This window comes from Salvelinus sp. IW2-2015, linkage group LG6.1 (assembly GCF_002910315.2).
Source record: "Salvelinus sp. IW2-2015 linkage group LG6.1, ASM291031v2, whole genome shotgun sequence".
Lineage (NCBI taxonomy): Eukaryota > Metazoa > Chordata > Actinopteri > Salmoniformes > Salmonidae > Salvelinus > Salvelinus sp. IW2-2015.
Window position 1 is genome coordinate 14,095,065 of NC_036845.1, and position 20,977 is coordinate 14,116,041.

Consider the following 20,977-nt stretch of genomic DNA (forward strand, 5'->3'; position numbering starts at 1 on the left):
CTCTGTGAGGTGTTGTTGCTATGGAGACGTGGAGGTGACATTGGCCTGTTGTTCCTCCCCCAGGCTACGACATGTCCACGTTTATTAGACGCTACAGCCGGTACCTCAACGAGAAGGCGTTCGCCTACAGACAGATGTCCTTCGACTTTGGCAGAGTGAAGAAGGGGTATGCTGTCTTTCAATGACTCTGTATATCCTCTCCATCAGTGCTGCTTCCATTTTGACATTTCATTTCAACCTCTTCTCTTTATGGGTTTAAAAAAATATATGATCAAGCTTCAAGCAGAGCAAAGCACACAGTCTAGCTGCAATATACAAGATATGTTTTGACCCCTCACCCTCCCACCCCCTCAGAATCATATATACTGAACAAAAATATATACGCAAGATGTAAAGTGTTGGTCCCATGTTTCATGATGTGAAATAAAATATCCCAGAAATTTTACATACACACAAAAAGCTTATTTCTCGCAAATTTTGTTCACAAATTTGTTTACGTCCCTGTTAGTCAGCATTTCTCCTTTGTCAAAATAATCCATCCACCTGACAGGTGTGGCATATCAAGAGGCTGATTAAACAGGATGATCCTTACACAGGTGCACCTTGTGCTGGGGACAATAAAAGGCCACTCTAAAATGTGCAGTTTTGTCACACAACACAATGCCACACGTGTCAAGTTTTGAGGGAATGTGCATTTGGCATGCTGACTGCAGGAATGTCCAACAGAGCTGTCGCCAGAGAACTGAATGTTAATTTCTCTACCATAAGCTGCCTCCAATGTCGTTTTAGAGAATTTGGCAGTATGTCCAACCGGCCTCACAACCGCAGACCACGTGTAACCACAGCAGCCCAGGACCTCCACATCCGGCTTCTTCACCTGTGGGATCATCTGAGACCAGCCACCCAGACAGCTGATGAAACTGAGGAGTACTTCTGTCTGTAATGAAGCCCTTTTGTTGGGGAAAACTCATTCTGATTGGCTGGGCCTGGCTCCCCAGTGGGAGGGCCTTGCTCCCAAGTGCCCTCCCATGCCCACCCATGGCTGCACCCCTGCCCAGTCATGTGAAATCCATAGATTAGGACCTAATGAATTTATTTCAATTGAGTGATTTCCTCATATGAACTGTAACTCAGTGAAATTGTTGCGTGTTGCGTTTATATTTTAGTTCAGTATAAAATATTATATTTCTCATAAAGACAACACTTGGCAGAATCACAGCCACCTGATCTGTCTGTCAGTCTCAGGGGTCAGTAGGTGGGAGTGATTCGTCTTAAAGCCAGGGTTGCATCAAAGACAGTACAGTAAGAAAATAGGCTAAAACTGCTTCTCCAATAGAAATTCCTGATCACATTTGTAGGCGATATCATGGAAACGTTGGCTAGCATGCTCTAACGGTTGTCTCATGACGAACTGTGCATGTGCAGGCCGTCAAATCAAAGGCATTCCTTCGATATAAAGTTGTTGTTTTCGAAAACGAACACGTGTCAGTTTGTCACTTTCACGAGGTTGGAGTAATAACATGTTGGCTCGAATCCAGGTTGTGCCTTTTGTTTTCCCGAAAATGTGCAATTAAGGAATAATTTTTCACTTTTCTCATTGACTTCTCAAACCCCAAACATTAGTCTGGTCTGTTTGGTCTGTTTCACAAGCCTTCCCGGAAGTATCGCAAAGTTGTGCCTCTGGGTTTAGAAACTCTGTGATTGCACTGTGGGTGAGGGCAGAGTGAGTGGGCTGTCCATGCCTGTACAGAAACAGACAGATGGATATAGACTACACAGTCTGAATACAGACAGTGGGCTATTACTTAGGCTCCTGTCCAGACTGTTGCGTTTTGCTGGCAGACACAAGGTCCCACAGCACAGTCTGTGCCAGCCATGCGGCAGACAGACAGAACAGCCAGAGCTCTGACCAAGTATCACATGTCAGGTGTCATTTTCTAAAGTAGCTAGGAAGCTGGATCCATCTAAAACTGTTGCTGTGTTAGTGTTGCATATATGATATAATAATATATATAATAATATAATTGTAAATGCCACTTAGCAGAAGTCTTCAGGCGATGCCACTAACAAGTCTTAAGTATGTGCATGTGATCCATGCAAGAATGGAATATTATATGCCATTTAGCAGACATTTATCCAAAGCAACTTATTGTCATTCATCCATACATACGGGTGTTACTGGGAATCAAACCCATAATCCTGGCGTTACACACACCATGCTCTACCAACTGAGCCATACAGGACCACAGGACACTCCCTTTGTGTCGCTAGCTCCACAGGATCACACCTATCTACAGTACTCCCTATAGATTCGCTGTCCCAGAGGTTGACATGTTATTTATCCCAATGTAGAGAGTATTAAGTTGTTTCCTCTCATCTCATATCGCTGGAAAAAGAAATGGCAGCACATTATTGTATGCGTCACAATGTTTTTAATGGATCGTAAACCCATGTATTCGTCAATAGACCTTCATTAGGGTTTAACTCATCATAATGTATCAGGAAAGATTTTTGTATTGATCCGCTAATGGGAAATTTGACTACACCAGATAATACAAACAAGTACCAATTGTTCCTCTGTTCGTCTGTCCATCTGTATCAGATCTGAGGGGGTGATGAGGACGATGCCGGTAGAGAAGCTGTTGAAAGGAATGCCCACTCTGCAGAGCCAGATCGATGCCCTGCTGGAGTTTGATGTGAGTATTATAATGATGATGATGAGAAGGATATTTGTATCCGTTAGGAAGTTCATTTTTGTTTTTGCCCTAGCACTAGACACCTGATACAATTCATCAAAGTTTGTTGATGAGTTCATCATTTGAATCAGCTGTGCAGTGCTACTGCAGGGCAAAAACAAAAATGTGCATCTCTTTGGGTCCCCAGGACTAGGATACAAAATACGCTGCCTTAGGAAATTCTCTATGTCATATAGTAAACCTACAGTACCAGTCATAAGTTTAAAAAAAAACATATTTTTTCTAAAAGTATACATCCTGGAGTCGCCTCTTCACTGTTGATGGTGAGACTGGTGTTTTGCTGGTACTATTTAATTAAGCTGTCAGTTGAGGTCTTGTGAGGCGTCTGTTTCTCAAACTAGACACTCTAATGCACTTGTCCTCTTGCTCAGTTGTGCACCAGGGCCTCCCACTCCTCTTTCTATTCTGGTTAGAGCCAGTTTGCGCTGTTCTGTGAAGGGAGTAGTACACAGCATTGTACGAGATCTTCAGTTTCTTGGCAATTTCACGATTGGAAAAGCCTTTCATTTCTCAGAACAAGAATTGACTGACGAGTTTCAGAAGAAAGGTCTTTGTTTCTGGCCATTTTGAGCCTGTAATTGAACCCACAAATGCTGATTCTCCAGATACTCAGCTAGTCTAAAGAAGGCCAGTTTTATTGCTTCTTTAATCAGGACAACAGTTTTCAGCTGTGCTAACATAATTGCATAATAGAAACTTTTACTCAAGTATTTTTTACTGGGTGACTTTCACTTTTACTTGAGTCATTTTCTATTAAGGTATCTTTACTTTTACTCAAGTAAGTACCATTGGGTACTTTTTCCACCATTGCCAAGCAGTTACCTACAAACATATTACCTCTCAACTCAAATCTCCCATCCTCATTGTGATCTAATCTCACCTTGTTTATCTATAGGTCCATCCCAATGAACTGACCAATGGGGTGATCAACGCATGCTTCCTCCTGATGTTCAAAGACCTGATCAAGTTATATGCCTGCTACAACGACGGGATCATTAATCTATTAGGCAAGACTTTACCGTTTTATTCTACTTCCTGGGACAATAATCATATCTTTTTATATTTGATAAATATTACAGGCTTCATTTTATTCAAGACATGGGAATAGATGTGGTCCTGTTCATTTTATGTAATAGTAACGTCTCAATGTAATAATAGACATGTTCATTCCCCTTTTTCCTCACAGAGAAATTTTTCCAGATGAAGAGAGGACAGTGCAAAGACGGGCTGGAGATCTACAAGAGATTCTTGACACGGATGACCAGAGTCTCTGAGGTCTTCAAAATCGCTGAGGTAAAAGACAAACCCGACAATACACTTTACTGTTGAAAAGTTCAAGCCTCAGCCTGTATGACAAACACGGTAAATGGAGGCTCAGCTGAAATGTAAACATCTTCTTTTACAGACCATAGGAATTGACAAGAATGATATCCCCGAGCTCACCCAGGTAAGTCCTGTTTGACCTTTTAAGCCTAATTTCCTACATTTTCAGTGGGATGATACACTTTCTCCTACATTGTACCAGCATTGCATCTCAGTGTTATGGTTTTCTTTAACCTATGGTAGCATGCGTTTTGGGCATAGCCTACAACTCAGAAATCTCTTCTCTAGCAGCATTGACCAATCACAGTATTGGTCATTTTTGTTGGGACAAGCAGCCCTGCCAATCACAGTCATGAACAGAGTTGACGGGTCATTGTCTACCTGACCAATGGTGAGCTATTCCTAGTGGGGGCGTATCCCATTGATCCATTCTGTCCTCCATGCAGCCAATGAGCTGTGCTTCCCCTGTGATTGACAGCCACTCTGCCCCCTCTCTTCTTACTTGCGAGGTGCTGCTTGATCTTACAGGCTGAGAGTGTGAGTCGTGTGTAGTACATACAGCTCGCCTTTGGGTCCTGGCTAGAAGAGATACAGATTTTGTCAAATTGACAGGTGGGTGGATGTATAATGTGAATGTGTAGCAACCCAAATGTTGCGCATTCGAATCTCATTACGGACAACTTTCGAATTTTAGCAACTATGCAACTACTTACTACGTTTGAGCTACTTTGCAACTACATAGCATGTTAGCTAACCCTTCCCCTTCAACATAACTCTTAACCCCTAACCTCTAGCATAACTAACATAAGTAACCTAGCTAAAGTTAGCGTTAGCCACAACTAATTGGAGTTCGTAACATATTCGTTTTGCAAATTTGTGACATATTGTACGAATTGCAGTTCGTTACATATTGTACACATTAAAATTTGTAACATATCATACAAATTGTAATTCTTAACACATCATATACGAAATGGATGATGGACATCCACAAATTAATACATACCATATGAAACGTGACATATCATACTTAAAGTGAGTGTCCCGGATTTACATTTACTGTGTTACGTCTACCCTGGAGCCCAGGTTGATGTGATTGACGGAACAGATTGGAGAAGTCGCAATACTTGCAGAGGTGTTCCGCTGATAGCTAAGATCTGAGCTAACATTGGTTTTATCTCAACAATTGTATCTTAGTGGGCTAGAATGTTACTATAGAGTTTCCATAATGTCAGAATCACCTGAGATGGTGTCTGAAATCCCATGGGTAGTATACGTCCCTCAATTAAGTATGTGGTAGCTCACTGTGTGGGTAACGAGTGTGCTGAGAGTCGGGAAGCAAGTTCAGGGAGTGAGTGTTTTAATGAATAAACTACAACTAAATACAAAACAAGAAACACAAACAACGCACAGCCATGACACTGGAACAGAAACAACAACGAACCCAAGGGAGTGACATATATAAGGAAGGTAATCAGGGTGATTGAGTGATGGAGTGAAGTGTGTGAAGTGATGGAGTCCAGGTGAGTCTGATGACACGCAGGTGCGCGTAACAATGGTGACAGGTGTGCGCCATAACGAGCAGCCTGGTGACCTAGAGGCCGGAGAGGGAGCACACGTGACCGTGTGTCCCAACTACTCCCGAACCCTTCCCTTTGGCCCTATAAAGCTTCAATTATTGCAGATCTGAAGCTCAACCCCCACACTGCATTTACCTTTTCCTACACACTGGAGACCCTTCAGATCTCCAAACATCAAAGGGGTTTAGGCCAAGGGGAAGGGGTATACTCTCACTCATTCGCGTTATGAAGGCTCTATAGACATGGCTGGGTTATTTCCATTGGAAATGCGGTCAGTGTGGATGACTTTACACTGAGAGCATGATGCACTGATGACTGTGCACTGTAGAGGGAGAGGGATTGCTTTAATAGCACAGCCTTGGGCAGATGCAGATCTGCAGGGGGTTTGACCACACTAACATGCATGATTGTTTGGACTACTAGCCAACCGGGAGGGTGGTGAGATGTGAAATGGGGGGTTGGGCTTACTGTTATGTCAGAGGAGGAGGAGCTGGTTAAGGCATGATAATGATACTTTGATTCATGACTGGGTTTGGGCGAGTTGTGAAGCATGGATTAGGGTTGAAAGCCCTGTGTGTGTGTTTGGATTTTAATGGAGTCCATTGGCTAACTAGCAGATTGACTGGTTAACATTATTAACACAGTTTGGACATTCTTGGACATTGTTCCTTATTGTGTAGAGAGATTCCTGTCATATTACTAGCACTATTACTATTACTAGTTGTTTGTCAACTGTCAAATGAAATAACTGGCTCGTAGAACAATCTATGTGTCTTCATGTATGTTTGTATGCATGTGGTGGAGAGGCAAAGAGAGAGCCTACATACACTATGTCTAGACTTGGTTCCTTCTTAGGCAGTATCCTTTAAGGCTCTTTCTTAGGCAGTATCCTTTAAGGCTCTTTCTTAGCAGTATCCTTTAAGGCTCTTTCTTAGGCAGTACCCCTTTAAGGCTCTTCTAAGGCAGTACCTTTAAGGCTCTTTATTAGGCAGTACCCTTTAAGGCTCTTTCTTAGGCAGTATCCTTTAAGGCCTCTTTCTTAGGCAGTATCCTTTAAGGCTCTTTCTTAGGCCAGTATCCTTTAAGGCTCTTTCTTAGGCAGTATCCTTTAAGGCTCTTTTCTTAAGTCAGTATCCTTTAAGGCTCTTTCTTAGGCAGTATCCTTAAAGGCTCTTTCTTAGGCAGTATCCTTAAAGGCTCTTCTTAGGCAGTATCCTTTAAGGCTCTTTCTTAGGCAGTATCCTTTAAGGCTCTTTCTTAGGCAGTATCCTTTAAGGCTCTTTCTTAGGCAGTATCCTTTAAGGCTCTTTGTTAGGCAGTATCCTTTAAGGCTCTTTCTTAGGCAGTATCCTTTTAGGGATGCTGTCCTGGCCTGGAGGTTATTAGACTCCAAGTGCCAGTGCGTAGGCAATTGAGACAAGTGACGCTCCACAATAAATTCTACTGAATTCTCCGTCCCATGAGTCACCGATTGGGCAGCTAAACGACCTGGTGATTTAGCGGTAACGATTAGAAATCGAATAAGGAAGCCATAGAATTAGTTAAGGGAAATGAAAACAAATCATGTCGTCTCACCAGATGTTATATATTTCTCTTATTACTGGATTTACCTGAAAGCCATAAGCATGTGTATTGTATTATTCTCTGATGTATGGAAACAGCACCCTCTTGTCTATGACTGATAGACCGACATGTCAATTCCAGGTGGATCTTGATGATCCCCCAGTGCTGTAGGGAATACAAAAGCATTGGAATGGCGTGAAGCAGGGACGTAACATATTTGCACCCCTCGCCTACGTTTGGCTGTGTGTTGTCTGCAATAGCATCGAAATGACATCTAAATAGATCGTATTAGCGTCTAATCATCAGATCTCTTCACCCCTCTTTGGAGTGTATCGTTTGGCAGTGGCAAATGCCGAGTAACGATTTTACATTGCAGCCATCTTCATAATGCATTCATTACATATGTGCACATCATAAGTGTACTGTAGGCTGAACAGAATCCAGCAGATTCTAGGAGAAAACTGTTTCAATTCATATAGTCATTATTTTCCTTTGAATGCTCAGTGAAGATGCTTGTGATTACAGCGATAAGTGATTACAGCGATATCACTGCCAACAGTGTACAGCAGACCCTCCATAAATGTACCTAAATGTTCCCGGAACAGCTTGCAGTCCGAAGGAAGGCATGTCATTTTGGATTGTATCAGGTTGAGACACCTGTTTAATACAAGGACACCTGTGTGTCTGTACATGGCCCAATTGGCCTCTGGGAGTGACGGAACTGTCGCTACTCCCTCTGGAAGCTTTGTGACAGTCAATCACACACCTGGGTTGTTTTCAATAGGCACGAAATGGAAGAAAACTGTCCAAAACGAGGTTCAATTTGGGAGGTGTTATCTGAATGTGTCCAGTAAGAAACGCTGGTTTTTCGTTGTCCGTAGTAAAATGACCCAGCTGTAGAAGAAAGGTCAGAGTAGACACACTACTACTGGTACTTAGTTCTGAAATGGGTCGTCCTCTTTCATATTGAAAAGGCCTAGACGTTTATTGGGTTATCAGAGGAAGTAGACCAAGGTAAATGGGTCAGGAAAATAATAGTGATTTAAGAGGGAAGTGTGTGAGACTTATTTAGCTGGCCCATTTAGCTTTGACAGCGCACACGTGGCTTGCTAGATGCTAACTGCTTAGCCTATCAGGTGTACTGCCATCTGTGGCTGTGCAGCATGTTTTTCTATGATGTGTTTACTGTCTGTCTGTTAGCTTGAGCATGCAGTATAACTCTGCATTGTTATTTAACATAAGCATGAGTAGTTTACTACATTTAAGTTATGAATGGACTCAACTGCTGTGTGAAAGACATTTTGAAGTTTCACACAATTAGCAGTGTTTTCCTATTGTCCCCCCATTACTTCCATAACCCAAATGGGATCATTCTATGTGTCCCCTGTTAGCCCCAGTGTACCCTGTTAGCTCCAAAGTGATCATTCTTTGTATGTTCCCTGTTAGCCCCAATGTGAGCATTCTTTGCGTCAGACCTCCTCTGGCTCTTCTTCTCATCCCTCTATGTGTTTCCCTCCGGACCCTCTAATCAAATCAAGTGTAATCACCTGTCAAGAGCTCCTCTGTTACTCTGTGTGCCCTGACATCAATTTTCCCTTGAGTCTTCATGTTTTAGCGTTGACCAATTCCCTAACCCAGGGTCCTCCAGGGTCCTGGAAAGTTACTGGGTGTGCAGGCTTTTGTTCCAGCCCAGCACCATCACACTAATAGTACAAATAATCAACTAATTATGGTATTTTCCCATCTAAGCCTGCAGGGCTGGAATAAAAGCCTGCACCGCCAGTAGCTCTCTAGGTTCAAAGTTGGAGACCCCTGCTCATAACCTATGTGTCTGATCCATGTACTGTACGATATACTATAGCCCTGTGGCCCCTGTAGTAATATGTTGCCCATCTCTTCTCGCTCTCCAGGCCCCTGAGAGTCTCCTGCAGTCCCTGGAGACTCACCTGAACACTCTGGAGGGGAAGAAGCCGTAAGTACCAACCACACTCTCCACCAACCACACTTGTATCCTTACCCCATGGGCGTCTTTGTAACCAGGGTGCTACTTGGGAGTGGGGCTACTTTACTTCCTATTTACTTCATATTTGAGAATTCAGCAATCTCAGTACAGTTCATATGCACGCACGCACATACTTAAAGTCTGTGGAGTAAATAAATGAAGAACACACACCCTAAAGGTGAAACAGAAAGTCGTAGTGGGGGTGGCAGGTAGCCTAACTGTTAAGAGCAGTTAAGAGCATTGGGCCAGTAACCAAACGGTCTCTGGTTCGAATCCCTGAGCCGATTAGTTGAGAAATCTGTCAATGTGCCCTTGAGCAAGGCACTTAACCATAATTGTGTCCTGTAAGTCGCTCTGGATGAGTACATCTGTTAAATGACTGGAATGGAAACATTCTGACTCTATTTGCTGTGGATTTATTTGACCAACACTTGGGCTAAAGAGCCTCCATCAAGGGTGTGAAAATAGTACGTGACCATCCAGTGAACCTAAATTCGACCTGTGCTCGACCCTGATGTCCCATAGGCTTTAATTAGGCTCAGCCTCTCTCAATTAACATCATGAAGACTTCCAGTGTATGTCCTCTAGATTGTGTGTTTTTGTTTTTTAAATGGGCAGTGTTTGGACTGAATCTGTCATCACCAGACTGTCAGTCGTGTGTTCTCGACAGCACCTTGGTAGGGCAATGATCCAGGATAGTATTTGTGGGGGGCATCGTCAGATCGGATGATATTTCATACGATGACCTTGCTTCTAGAAGTATGGAAAGAAATTTAGCAGATTAAGTCTTAGCAAATGCCAGTGATTGTCAATGTGTGTTACAGAGAGGATGTTCACAGAGAGGATGTGTAAGTATTCTGCTGGATCTACTACAGAATGACTTGACGGGGAGGGCCGGGTCATTATTTGCTGTTGTCTTGTATTGAAGTGAATGAAACTGTAAAAAAAAAAAGAAAATCCCCAATTGTTTCGTGATGTTCACATGAGGATTCTATGGAATTGACATTTCATGTTTTGCAGCGTTGTGAAGTTCAAATGGGATTCTATAGAGTTTATGTGAACTTGGCATATTTGTGATTGTTCGGTATCTCTCCTGAGTTTTGACTCCCTCTCAATATTAATATGAACTTTGACAGCTCACTCACTTTGCGTGGTTTTTTAATGTGACGGGAATCTGGTGGCTTAGCGCTTCAATGTTCATATTAACTTCATTGTCATATCATTGGGATCAACCCACCTCCTCAAAGCTTTTGATGCATGTCATTGCTAAACATGGGTTTGTTATGTGTGGAAAGTAAGAATGAAAAGCTTTGTGCAAGGAAGTGATTTAATATTGTTTTATTCAGTGTTGCACATCAAACTCTACACTCTTAGTACACTCTTAGAAAAAAGTTTCCATAAGGGTTATTCGGCTGTCCCCATAGGAGAACCCTTTTTGGTTCCAGGTAGAACTCTTTTGGGTTCCATATAGAACCGTCTGTGACAAGGGTTCTACATGGAACCCAAAAGGGTTCTACCTGGATCCGAAAGGGTTCTACCTGGAAGCAAAAAAGGGTTCTTCAAAGGGTTCTCCTATGGGGACAGCCGTATAACCCTTATTGGTTCTAGATAGCACTTTTTTTCTAAGAGTGTATGTTTTCACAATGGAGTTGCCTCGAAATGCCTGCTCTTTGCAACCAAAACAGTGCTTCTTTAGCTGTCAATTTGACACAGCTCAGTAACAGCCATTGTGCTTCACCTTGCATATCATCTGGTGATGCTATGATGGTTTTAACCATCATTTTTTAACCATCACTTATTGTTTCATTTTGCAGGTCACCGACCAAGGTGAGTCAGCTCCCCCTTATTTTACTCTGTCTCTGCACCTCAACAAATCTTTTCGACAACTGCCGACAATTTGATGATCATTTATTTGTTTATGAGTGTATTCATTCATGAGTAAAACAGCATAGCCATGTCTGCTTTTGTAACTGTGGCGCGTCGCCATTGTAACTAACTATAACCCTCTGTCTGACAGGAGTGTGAAGCAAATGGCTCCCCGGCCGCAGCCGCCACGCCTACAAAGGCTCCAGCGGCCCCTGCAGCTGCTGCTGCTCCAGTTGCTCCTGCCCGCCCTGGACCACCTGCCAGACCCACGGCGGCACCCACCTTCAAGAGCTCCAACAAGTAGGTGCCCATCTGCTGTGGGCTCTTAGGTTGGCCACTTCAAGTGCCACTTCAGGGGCCACACTAGCTTTAACCATTAGCTATGTTGTACAATCTACCGTCTCCAATCTCCAATTTACATTTAACCCCTTTGTCGTTCTATTTTTCCCTCTATTCCTGTCTCTCCTTCTCCTCTCCCCCTTCTTCATTTTGTCTCTTTCTCTCTCTCTCTCTCTCTCTCTCTCTCTCTCTCTCTATCTCTTCTGTCTCTCTCTCTCTCATCTCTCTCTCTCTCTCTCTCTCTCTCTCTCTTCTCTCATTCCTCTTCTCTCTCTCTCTCTCTCTCTCTGTACACCCTCTTCTCTCTATCCACTCCCTCCCCTCTCTTTCTCTCATCTATCTGCAGTGCTCTGCTAGACTTTGGACCCATTGTCAGCCTCCCCATCAGCTAGGTGAGAGCAGCAGTCAATCTCGTCATGGGGAGGTAAGGGCTTAAATATGATTTCATATCTGGGTTGCATTCTTTATGCCACACATATTATATATTTTTTTACATGAGTGTTTTCTCATTGCAGGCCGAGGACTTCCCTCCCTGTTTGCAGTTTAGTTTCTTCCGTTTGGTGCTCAATGAATTCCACCCTGCTCTCTTTCATGCTTTCCTACCTACATCCTCCTCTCCACCTTACTCAAGGGAAGGGCTGATATTGGCATATATTCAAACCTGCCCCTCTGCAGATTGAAATTGGCTTTCAGAGCCTCCTACTCATATAAAAACTGTTTTTCCTTGGAGTGTTTTGTTGTTTTCAGATTCGAAAATCAGAAGTACTGTAGTACGTGGTATGGCAGTGAGTTATTGACCCTGATAGGCATTTCTATTGTTTATATTCTCTGTATGTAATCCTCACTCACGTCTTCTCTTTGCTCTCTCGCTCGTCTCTCTTCCCTTTGCTCTCTCTCTTGCTTCTCTCTTCCTCTTTCTTTCTTTCTCTCTCTCTCTCTCTCTGCTCTCTCTCTTCTCTCTCTCTCTCTCTCTCTCTCTCTCTCTCTCTCTCTCTCTCTCTCTCTCTCTCTTCTCTCTCTCTCTCCCTCCTCTCTCTTCTCTCTCTCTCTCTCTCTATCGCTCTTTCTCTCTCTCGCTCTCTGTCTCGCTCTGTCTGGCTTCTCTTTCATCGTCTCGTACAGATCTGCTTGGTGGCGGTGAGTACGAGGAAACATTCTGTTCTTTACATTCGTTCACAGCTCCCATCCACAGCAGTGCTTTCAGTGCATGACTCCAGCTGTAGACCTAAGGAGAGGATCAGCCCTCTTCTTATTCTTGCTCTGTGACTCTAGCAATGTCTCAAGGTGTAACATTCTCCTCTCTCTATTACCACTGTTTTCTTGACATATCTCACGCTACATCTTTTTCTCAACCCGATCTCTCTACTTTCTCTCCCTGTTAAATCCCCGCTGTTCTCAAAAAAAAAAAAAAAAAAAAAAAAAAAAAAAATAAAAAAAAAAAAAAAAAAAAAAAAAAAAAAAAAAAAAAAAAAAAAAAAAAAAAAAAAAAAAAAAAAAAAAAAAAAAACAAAAAAAAAAAAAAAAAAATATCCTGTTGTATTGGGGGGGATGGGCTTGGGTGGGAACTTGATGGGGGGGGGGGGGGGGGTGTAGGCTTAGATACCCCCGCTGATCCAACTAGCACCTCTGAGCCAGCCGCCGTTCTTCCTGATGCTGCGGCCGCTCCGGCTGCCACGCCCACAGTGGCCCATACGGATGGCCCCGCCGCGCCCTCTGCGGCCTCCGTGGTGGTGCTGCCCGTGCCCGCCGCCACCGCCTCAGACATGGATCTGTTCGGAGGTCAGTGGGGGTCAGCCTCATGGGAGGGATCATCATGGTAGACTTGACTACACAGTAGCTGCCTGCTTGTTCGTAACAGCCTCTGACATGCTCACATGTAGTTCCACCACCTGGTTCTCCCACTCTCACATTTACGAGTTTCGGTATACACTCTACATACACCTTAACAAAAAAACATTATGTTCATGATATTCTGTATTTGTGCAAAATTCTACTTGGATAGTTATTGGCATAGTTACTGACATCTAATAAGGACACTCATTTCCAAATGTTCCATCTCGCTAAACAATGATTAGCTTGACGGATTATTCATTATTTTGGGCACTACATCAGTCAGTCAATTATTTATCCAAGACAGCAAGCAGGTGATTAATTTTTTGCTCTGCACTGTATGGAGAACAGTAGAAACTGTAGTCCGTACTCTGCATATCTCCTCTTTTCACTCCCATTTCTAATAGGGGATTTAATTCTGTATATCTACTATCAAAATTGTATAGCAAAGTGTGGCCCTCTTTTCCATGGAAAAAAGCCTCTGTCAAAGAGAGACGTTGCATTGCCCATCGCTGAGCTTGGCATTTCCTGTCACACAGCACAAGCTTATGATAGCATTGTGTTATCTTCACTTTCCCAGCGTGTACAAACATTGTGCACACTGAATGCATCTTTATGCAGCCTGGAAAGTACAGGCCCCATCCATATGACACTAATAAGATCAGCAATTTCAGCAACATCTTGTATCCTCTGTTTTCTCCTAATGCTGATCTCTCATCTTTCTGTTTTTCTCATTCTCTCTGTTCTCCTGCTCTTTATTTACCTCCTCGTCTCTCTTTCTCCTGCCTCCCCCTGTTTTTCTCTGGGTGTTGTGGTTTGTGTCCACTGTCCGCTCCTCTCATGTCCGGTACTCCAGATGCGTTTGCACCCTCCCCAGGTGACGGCCCGCCCAGCAGGGCGCCTGCTGCTGATGCATGTGCCGGATCTGGTGGGTGATAACACTGCTCAGTGTGTGTGCGTGTGTGCGCACGTGCATGTCTAAGTGAGCATATGCTTGTACGTGTGTGCACTCTTCCAACACACGTGTGTGTGTGTGTTTGTTCAAGAGTGTATGTGTGAGATCCTGAAGCTTGGGTAGCTCAAAGCTGCTTCTGCTACCATATGGGACAGTAGTCCCTCCGCCACTCAGCCCTGCTTCAGAACAGTCCCCCTGCTTCTCTCACCTCGTAATATTCACCTGGTGATGAATACTCGAGTAAAACACAGTTGTATAATTTTCGCCCAAATCCTACAATTGTTTATATTTCATATAATTGATACCGCTTCATACTAACTGACCGTCTTTATTTACCCTGTTTTGTTTCTCTCTTTGGCCTGAATGTGTAAGTATTAATCGACTACTGTAGAAGTCCAAAAGTGCAGTGTGTGTAATTCACATGGCTCCATTACTGTGTGTGTGTGTGTAGGGCTTTGGTCTTATGGCTTAGAATAGTAGGACAGTTTTACATTGAATTATGCATATTTTTCTACATTAACTTTATTCTGCGCCTTTATCATGTATTTGGATTCTACGTAGACAGAGCTTATGAGTGTGGAAGCAGATTCATGCCAAAATGTTATTATTTGTATTTGTTTTGGCATGATTCTGCTTCCATGTGTGAGTACTAGTTCTAATGTAACCATTAGACTTCGCCCTCTGTGGCCTGTCTATGTAACTACAGAATTTACCAAACCAGCTGTAGCCCATTCCCTGAGTGTGAGACAGTGAGTATTCTAACCTGTGGCTGTAGTACAAGGTTGATGGTTTCTTTTCTTTACTTCCCCCTAAACCTCATTATGGAAGCTCCTCTAGACTGACAATAATATGTATTTTACAGTGTTTGTTGTTTTAACAAACTCTCAACTCCCCCTACTCTCTTCCCCTCCTCCCCTCTCTGGTCATATCCCTTAAACCCCCTAACCCCCATCCTCCGCCCTCCCCCTTCTTCCCGCCTCCCGAAGACCCCTTCGCTCCATCGGAGGGGAGTGCGAACATGGCTCCAGAGATGGACCTCTTTGCTATGAAGTTCGATAACACGCTGGCTGCCCCAGAAGCAGCCAGCCCCACCTCTAGTGCAGTGCCTGTCATCGAGCCTCCTGCTGCCACTCCCGTTCCCTCCACTACCACCACCACTGAGTCTGCAGCTGCCCCCGTCCCTGCCATCCCCACTCTAGACCTCTTCGGTGGTAAAGTGCACATTCTACTTCGCACACTGCATTGCTCTGCGCTATGTCAATGATGATGATGGTGATGATAGTGACGATGGTACAGCAACTTCCCTACATTTTAGATTTGTTTTTATAATTATGTTTTCTTCTGTTATTATTCGTTTGATTTAAGTCATAGGCATTGAGTGAATCACACATTTTGACCGTCCCTGCAAATGAGAAATTAAATGGATATGATGGTGGGTACAGTATATGGATCTATCAAATTATGACTCTTCTCTGCATCATTCCTGTGCAGACAAGAAGTAAATACACAGATCTCAAAACTGGATGCCTTCTAATGGTATACTACATCTATTGAAACTAACAGTAACACTTTACCTCAAACCGGCAAATAATGCATCATGATGCCTTTATCGTGTATTGTAAGATGTCATGAGCATACTTGACTATGAGCCCCTTATAATGTCTTATAATCATTTTATAATGATCGTGACTAAATAACAGCCAGAATGAGTTGAAATATGAGACAAAACATATTATAGGGCTCATTATTAGACATTGTAAAGCCTCAGACATGCTTATAGCAGGTTTTGACGCATTATACCAGCAGGCTGTTACAAAATAAACCTTTTCAGTTGTCAGTAAATCTACGTGAGGCCATTGTTTGTATAAGCTTCCAGAGGCATTGGTTAAGTAATCTGTCAGCACCAGATATTGGCCTGTCAACTGTTTACATTCACAGGGCGGTTGGCTCAACGTGTTGACATGAACCATGATAGTCAGTCAAAGCTAGAGGGAAGTGAGCAGCCTTGTGTTTAAAACGATTTTCAAAACGATTTGAAAAGGAGTAAAACGCCGAGGTATTACCTGAACGTGTTCAATAAGAACGCACGTTTTCATTTTCTGTTGCAAAAAGTGTTTGATACAGTGTGCCTTACTGAACTTCACCTAGTTGTTATAGTCACTCTAGCTGCAGTGTGCCTGCATGACAACCTTTGCTTTCTTCATTTGAGCATATCTTCATTTTATCTTTCACCTGATTTTAGTTCATCTTTTCCTTCGTTCTTCAATAATCAGTTTGCAATTAAAAGAGGAATCGGTAACACTTTCGAACAACTTTCGTGAGTAAGCAATTATAAAGTAATGCAATGCTTATTCATGAAAGTTATTATAAAGTGTTACGATACATCTTTAGATGTCCTTTTTTAGATTTGTGCTTTTTTTTGTTGCTTTTCTCCGTTTCCCTCTGAACTCATGCTGTATAGATTCTAAACTGAATGTAACTGTGTGTCCTTGTTTATAGATTCTATGTTTGAGAAAAGCCCTACTGCAGATACAGCTGATGCTGCTGTTACTCCTAGCGTAGACCTATTTGGGGCAGGTACAGGACGTGGATTGCTTTCTTTGTTTGGAACCTCTTCTTCATCTCTTCTGTCCTTCCTCCTCAACCATCTGTTTTACCACACGTCTTGGTTTGTCCCCATAGTGGTATGCGACTTGTGCATGCACCCAATCCAGGGTTGGGTCAGTTTGAATGGAAGTCAGTCAATTCAGGAAGTGATTTGAATTGAACATTCAAAAATTGGGGAATTGTTCGAAACAAATAGCTTCTTCTTTTCAGTTTATTGAGAATTAATTTAATTTATTTTAAATGATTAATTCGGAATTTCATTTGACTTCCTGTATTGACTGACTTCAAATTGATCCCAACCCTGGACCCACCTGGCTTAAGAACAGTAACTCCTACCACAGCTTTCACTCTCTCTGTTATGCTAATGCTCCTCTGTGCTCTTCTACTTCACTCTTCCTACTTCCTCGACCTTCTTCCTCGGGTGTTTCCCTGGAAGATCTCCCTACTATCTCTCGCGGGCCCTCTCCTTTGCCTCCAGAGGCCAATGCTGATGAAGACCTCTTGTCTGGTGTGACTGGTGAGTTACACCATTTGCCCACTCTAAGCTGACCTCACTTCTATGGGTATACTTCCTGTATCTCCAACTCTGCCTGCATGACTACAGCATGCAGTAGTACAAGCTTGGTATTGCACTTCCCTGTCAGCCTGTCAATCAATGTATCTCATCAGGAAGTGACCGGAACTTTTTTTGTGATCAGAAGAAACATAATCATTTTTCAATGATTCAAAAGTTTGGGGTCACTTAGAAATGTCCTTGTTTTTGAAAGAAATACAAATTTTTTGTCCATTAAAATAACATCAAATTGATCAGAAAGACAGTGTAGATATTGTTAACGGCTGATTTTTAATGGAATATCTACACCAGTCTCAACGTCAACAGTGAAGAGGCGACTCCGGGATGCTGGCCTTCTAGTTCCCCTGTCCAGTGTCTGTGTTCTTCTGCCCATCTTAATATTTTATTTTTATTGGCCAATCTGAGATATGGCTTTTTCTTTGCAACTCTGCCTATAAGGCCAGCATCCCGGAATCGCCGCTTCAGTTTTTTATTTATTTTTTATTTCACCTTTATTTAACCAGGTAGGCTAGTTGAGAACAAGTTCTCATTTACAACTGCGACCTGGCCAAGATAAAGCAAAGTAGTGCGACACAAACAACAACAGAGTTACACATGGAATAAACAAACATACAGTCAATAATACAATAGAAAAGGTCTATATACAGTTTGTGCAAATGAGGTAGGATAAGGGAGGTGAGGCAATAAATAGGCCATAGTGGCCAAACAATTACAATATAGCAATTAAACACTGGAGTGATAGATGTGCAGAAGATGAGTGTGCAAGTAGAGATACTGGGGTGCAAAGGAGCTAAATAAATAAAATGTATAACAGTATGGGGGATGAGGTAGTTGGATGGGCTATTTACAGATGGGCTATGTACAGGTGCAGTGATTTGTGAGCTGCTCTGACAGCTGGTGCTTAAAGTTAGTGAGGGAGATATGAGTCTCCAGCTTCAGTGATTTTTGCAGTTCGTTCCAGTCATTGGCAGCAGAGAACTGGAAGGAAAGGCGGCCAAAGTAGGAATTGGCTTTGGGGGTGACCAGTGAGATATACCTGATGGAGCGCGTGCTATGGGTGGGTGCTGCTATGGTGACCAGTGAGCTGAGATGAGGCGGGGCTTTACCAAGCAAAGACTTATAGATGACCTGGAGCCAGTGGGTTTGGCGACGAATATGAAGCGAGGGCCAGCCAACGAGAGCATACAGGTCGCAGTGGTGGGTAGTATATGAGGCTTTGGTGACAAAACGGATGGCACTGTGATAGACTGCATCCAATTTGCTGAGTAGAGTGTTGGAGGCTATTTTGTAAAGGACATCGCCGAAGTTGAGGATCGGTAGGATGGTCAGTTTTACAAGGGTATGTTTGGCAGCATGAGTGAAGGATGCTTTGTTGCGAAATAGGAAGCTGATTCTAGATTTAATTTGGGTTTGGAGATGCTTAATGTGAGTCGAAGGAGAGTTTACAGTCTAACCAGACACCTAGGTATTTGTAGTTGACCACATATTGTAAGTCAGAACCGTCCAGAGTAGTGATGCTGGACGGATGGGCAGGTGTGGGCAGCGATCGGTTGAAGAGCATGCATTTAGTTTTACTTGCATTTAAGAGCAGTTGGAGGCCATGGAAGGAGAGTTGTATGGCATTGAAGCTCGTCTGGAGGTTAGTTAACAGTGTCCAAAGAAGGGCCAGAAGAATACAAAATGGTGTTGTCTGCGTAGAGGTGGATCAGAGAATCACCAGCAGCAAGAGCGACATCATTGATGTATACAGAGAAAAGAGTCGGCCCGAGAAATTGAACCCTGTGGCACCCCCATAGAGTCTGCCAGAGGTCCGGACAACACTCCGATTTGACACACTGAACTCTGTCTGAGAAGTAGTTGGTGAACCAGACGAGGCAGTCATTTGAGAAACCAAGGCTGTTGAGTCTGCCGATAAGAATGTGGTGATTGACAGTGATTGACAGAGTCGGAAGCCTTGGCCAGGTCGATGAATACGGCTGCACAGTATTGTCTCTGATTGATGGCGGTTATGATATCATTTAGGACCTTGAGCGTGGCTGAGGTACACTCATGACCAGCTCGGATGTTGACGTTGATACTGGTGATTTGTGGGTACTATTTAATGAAGCTGCCAGTTGAGGACTTGTTAGGCGTCTGTTTCTCAAACTAGACACTCTAATGTATTTGTCCTCTTGCTCAGTTGGGCACCGGGGCCTCCTACTCCTCTTTCTATTCTGGTTAGAGCCAGTTTGCACTGTTCTGTGAAGGGAGTAGTACACAGCGTTGTACGAGATCTTCAGTTTCTTGGCAATTTCTCGCATGGAATAGCCTTCATTTTTCAGAACAAGAATAGACTGATGAGTTTCAGAAGAAAGTTATTTGTTTTTGGCCATTTTGAGCCTGTAATCGAACCCACAAATGCTGATGCTCCAGATACTCAAGTCGTCTAGAGAAGGCCCGTTTTATTGCTTCTTTAATCAGAACAACAGTTTTCAGCTGTGCTAACATAATTTCAAAAGGGTTTTCTAATGATCAATTAGCCTTTTAAAATGATAACCTTGGATTAGCTAACACAACGTGCAATTGGAACACAGGAGGGATGGTTGCTGATAATGGGACTCTGTACGCCTATGTAGATATTCCATTAAAAATCAGCCGTTTCCAGCTACAGTAGTTATTTACAACATTAACAATGTCTACAGTGTATTTCGGATGAATTTGATGTTATTTTAATGGACAAAAAATGTGCACTTTCAAAAACAAGGACATTTCTAAGTGACCCCAAACTTTTGAACGGTAGTGTATATATAGTAAAGGTTTGGACACCTACTCATTCAAGGTTTTTCTTTATTTTTACTATTTTCTACATTGTAATAGTAATAGTGAAGACATCAAAACTATGAAATAACACATATGGAATCATGTAGTAACCAAAAAAGTGTTAAACAAATCTAAATATATTTTATATTTGAGATTCTTCAAAAGTACACCCTTTGCCTTGATGACAGCTTTGCACACTCTTGGCAAAGCATGCCATTCCATGAGCGCAGCATTTATTTTTCAACTCGAATCAATGAGCCCAATCAGGCCTCCATGACAAGCAAATCTCAAATCAGAAGACCAAGTCCATATTATGGCAAGAACAGCTCAAATAAGAAAAGAGAAACGACAGTACGTCATGATTCCATATGTGTTATTTCGTAGTTTTGTTGTCTTCACTATTATTCTACAATGTAGACAATAGCACAAATAAAGAAAACCCTGAGTAGGTGTGTCCATACTTTTGACTGGTACTGTATATAACGCAGTTTTTTTCAAAGTGTGGTGAAATGCTCTCCTCTCATTCTGTAGATGCATTCTCTGCTATGGCTCCAGCACCAGCAGTGGCTCCAACTCCAGCTCAAGCCCCGGATCCAGCTCCAGCTCCTGCCCCTGCAACTGTCTCTCCTCCCAAACCTGAGCCCTCTGCACCTGCACCTGTCATTGACCTGCTAGGTGCGTACCGTACCACGAAATCCACCACTTCCTGTACACCTTCATGGGTTGATTTGACTCATGCTGAGTAACATATGACCTTTTCCATACTCTGTTCATCTATTCGTC

General features: G+C 42.9%; 1 protein-coding gene across 1 annotated transcript in view; it reads left to right on the forward strand.

Annotated features, from left to right (window-relative positions):
• LOC111964668 (clathrin coat assembly protein AP180) overlaps nucleotides 1–20,977 on the forward strand; it is a 61,459-nt gene that overhangs the window by 32,778 nt on the left and 7,704 nt on the right. Inside the window, 18 exon segments of the mRNA XM_070443827.1 lie at nucleotides 64–166; nucleotides 2,603–2,696; nucleotides 3,652–3,763; nucleotides 3,943–4,049; nucleotides 4,162–4,203; nucleotides 9,133–9,194; nucleotides 10,049–10,072; nucleotides 11,039–11,051; nucleotides 11,242–11,390; nucleotides 11,776–11,788; nucleotides 11,790–11,853; nucleotides 12,552–12,632; nucleotides 13,023–13,208; nucleotides 14,116–14,187; nucleotides 15,201–15,425; nucleotides 16,714–16,791; nucleotides 17,258–17,338; nucleotides 20,726–20,869. Coding sequence (XP_070299928.1) covers nucleotides 64–166; nucleotides 2,603–2,696; nucleotides 3,652–3,763; nucleotides 3,943–4,049; nucleotides 4,162–4,203; nucleotides 9,133–9,194; nucleotides 10,049–10,072; nucleotides 11,039–11,051; nucleotides 11,242–11,390; nucleotides 11,776–11,788; nucleotides 11,790–11,853; nucleotides 12,552–12,632; nucleotides 13,023–13,208; nucleotides 14,116–14,187; nucleotides 15,201–15,425; nucleotides 16,714–16,791; nucleotides 17,258–17,338; nucleotides 20,726–20,869 — 1,650 coding nt within the window.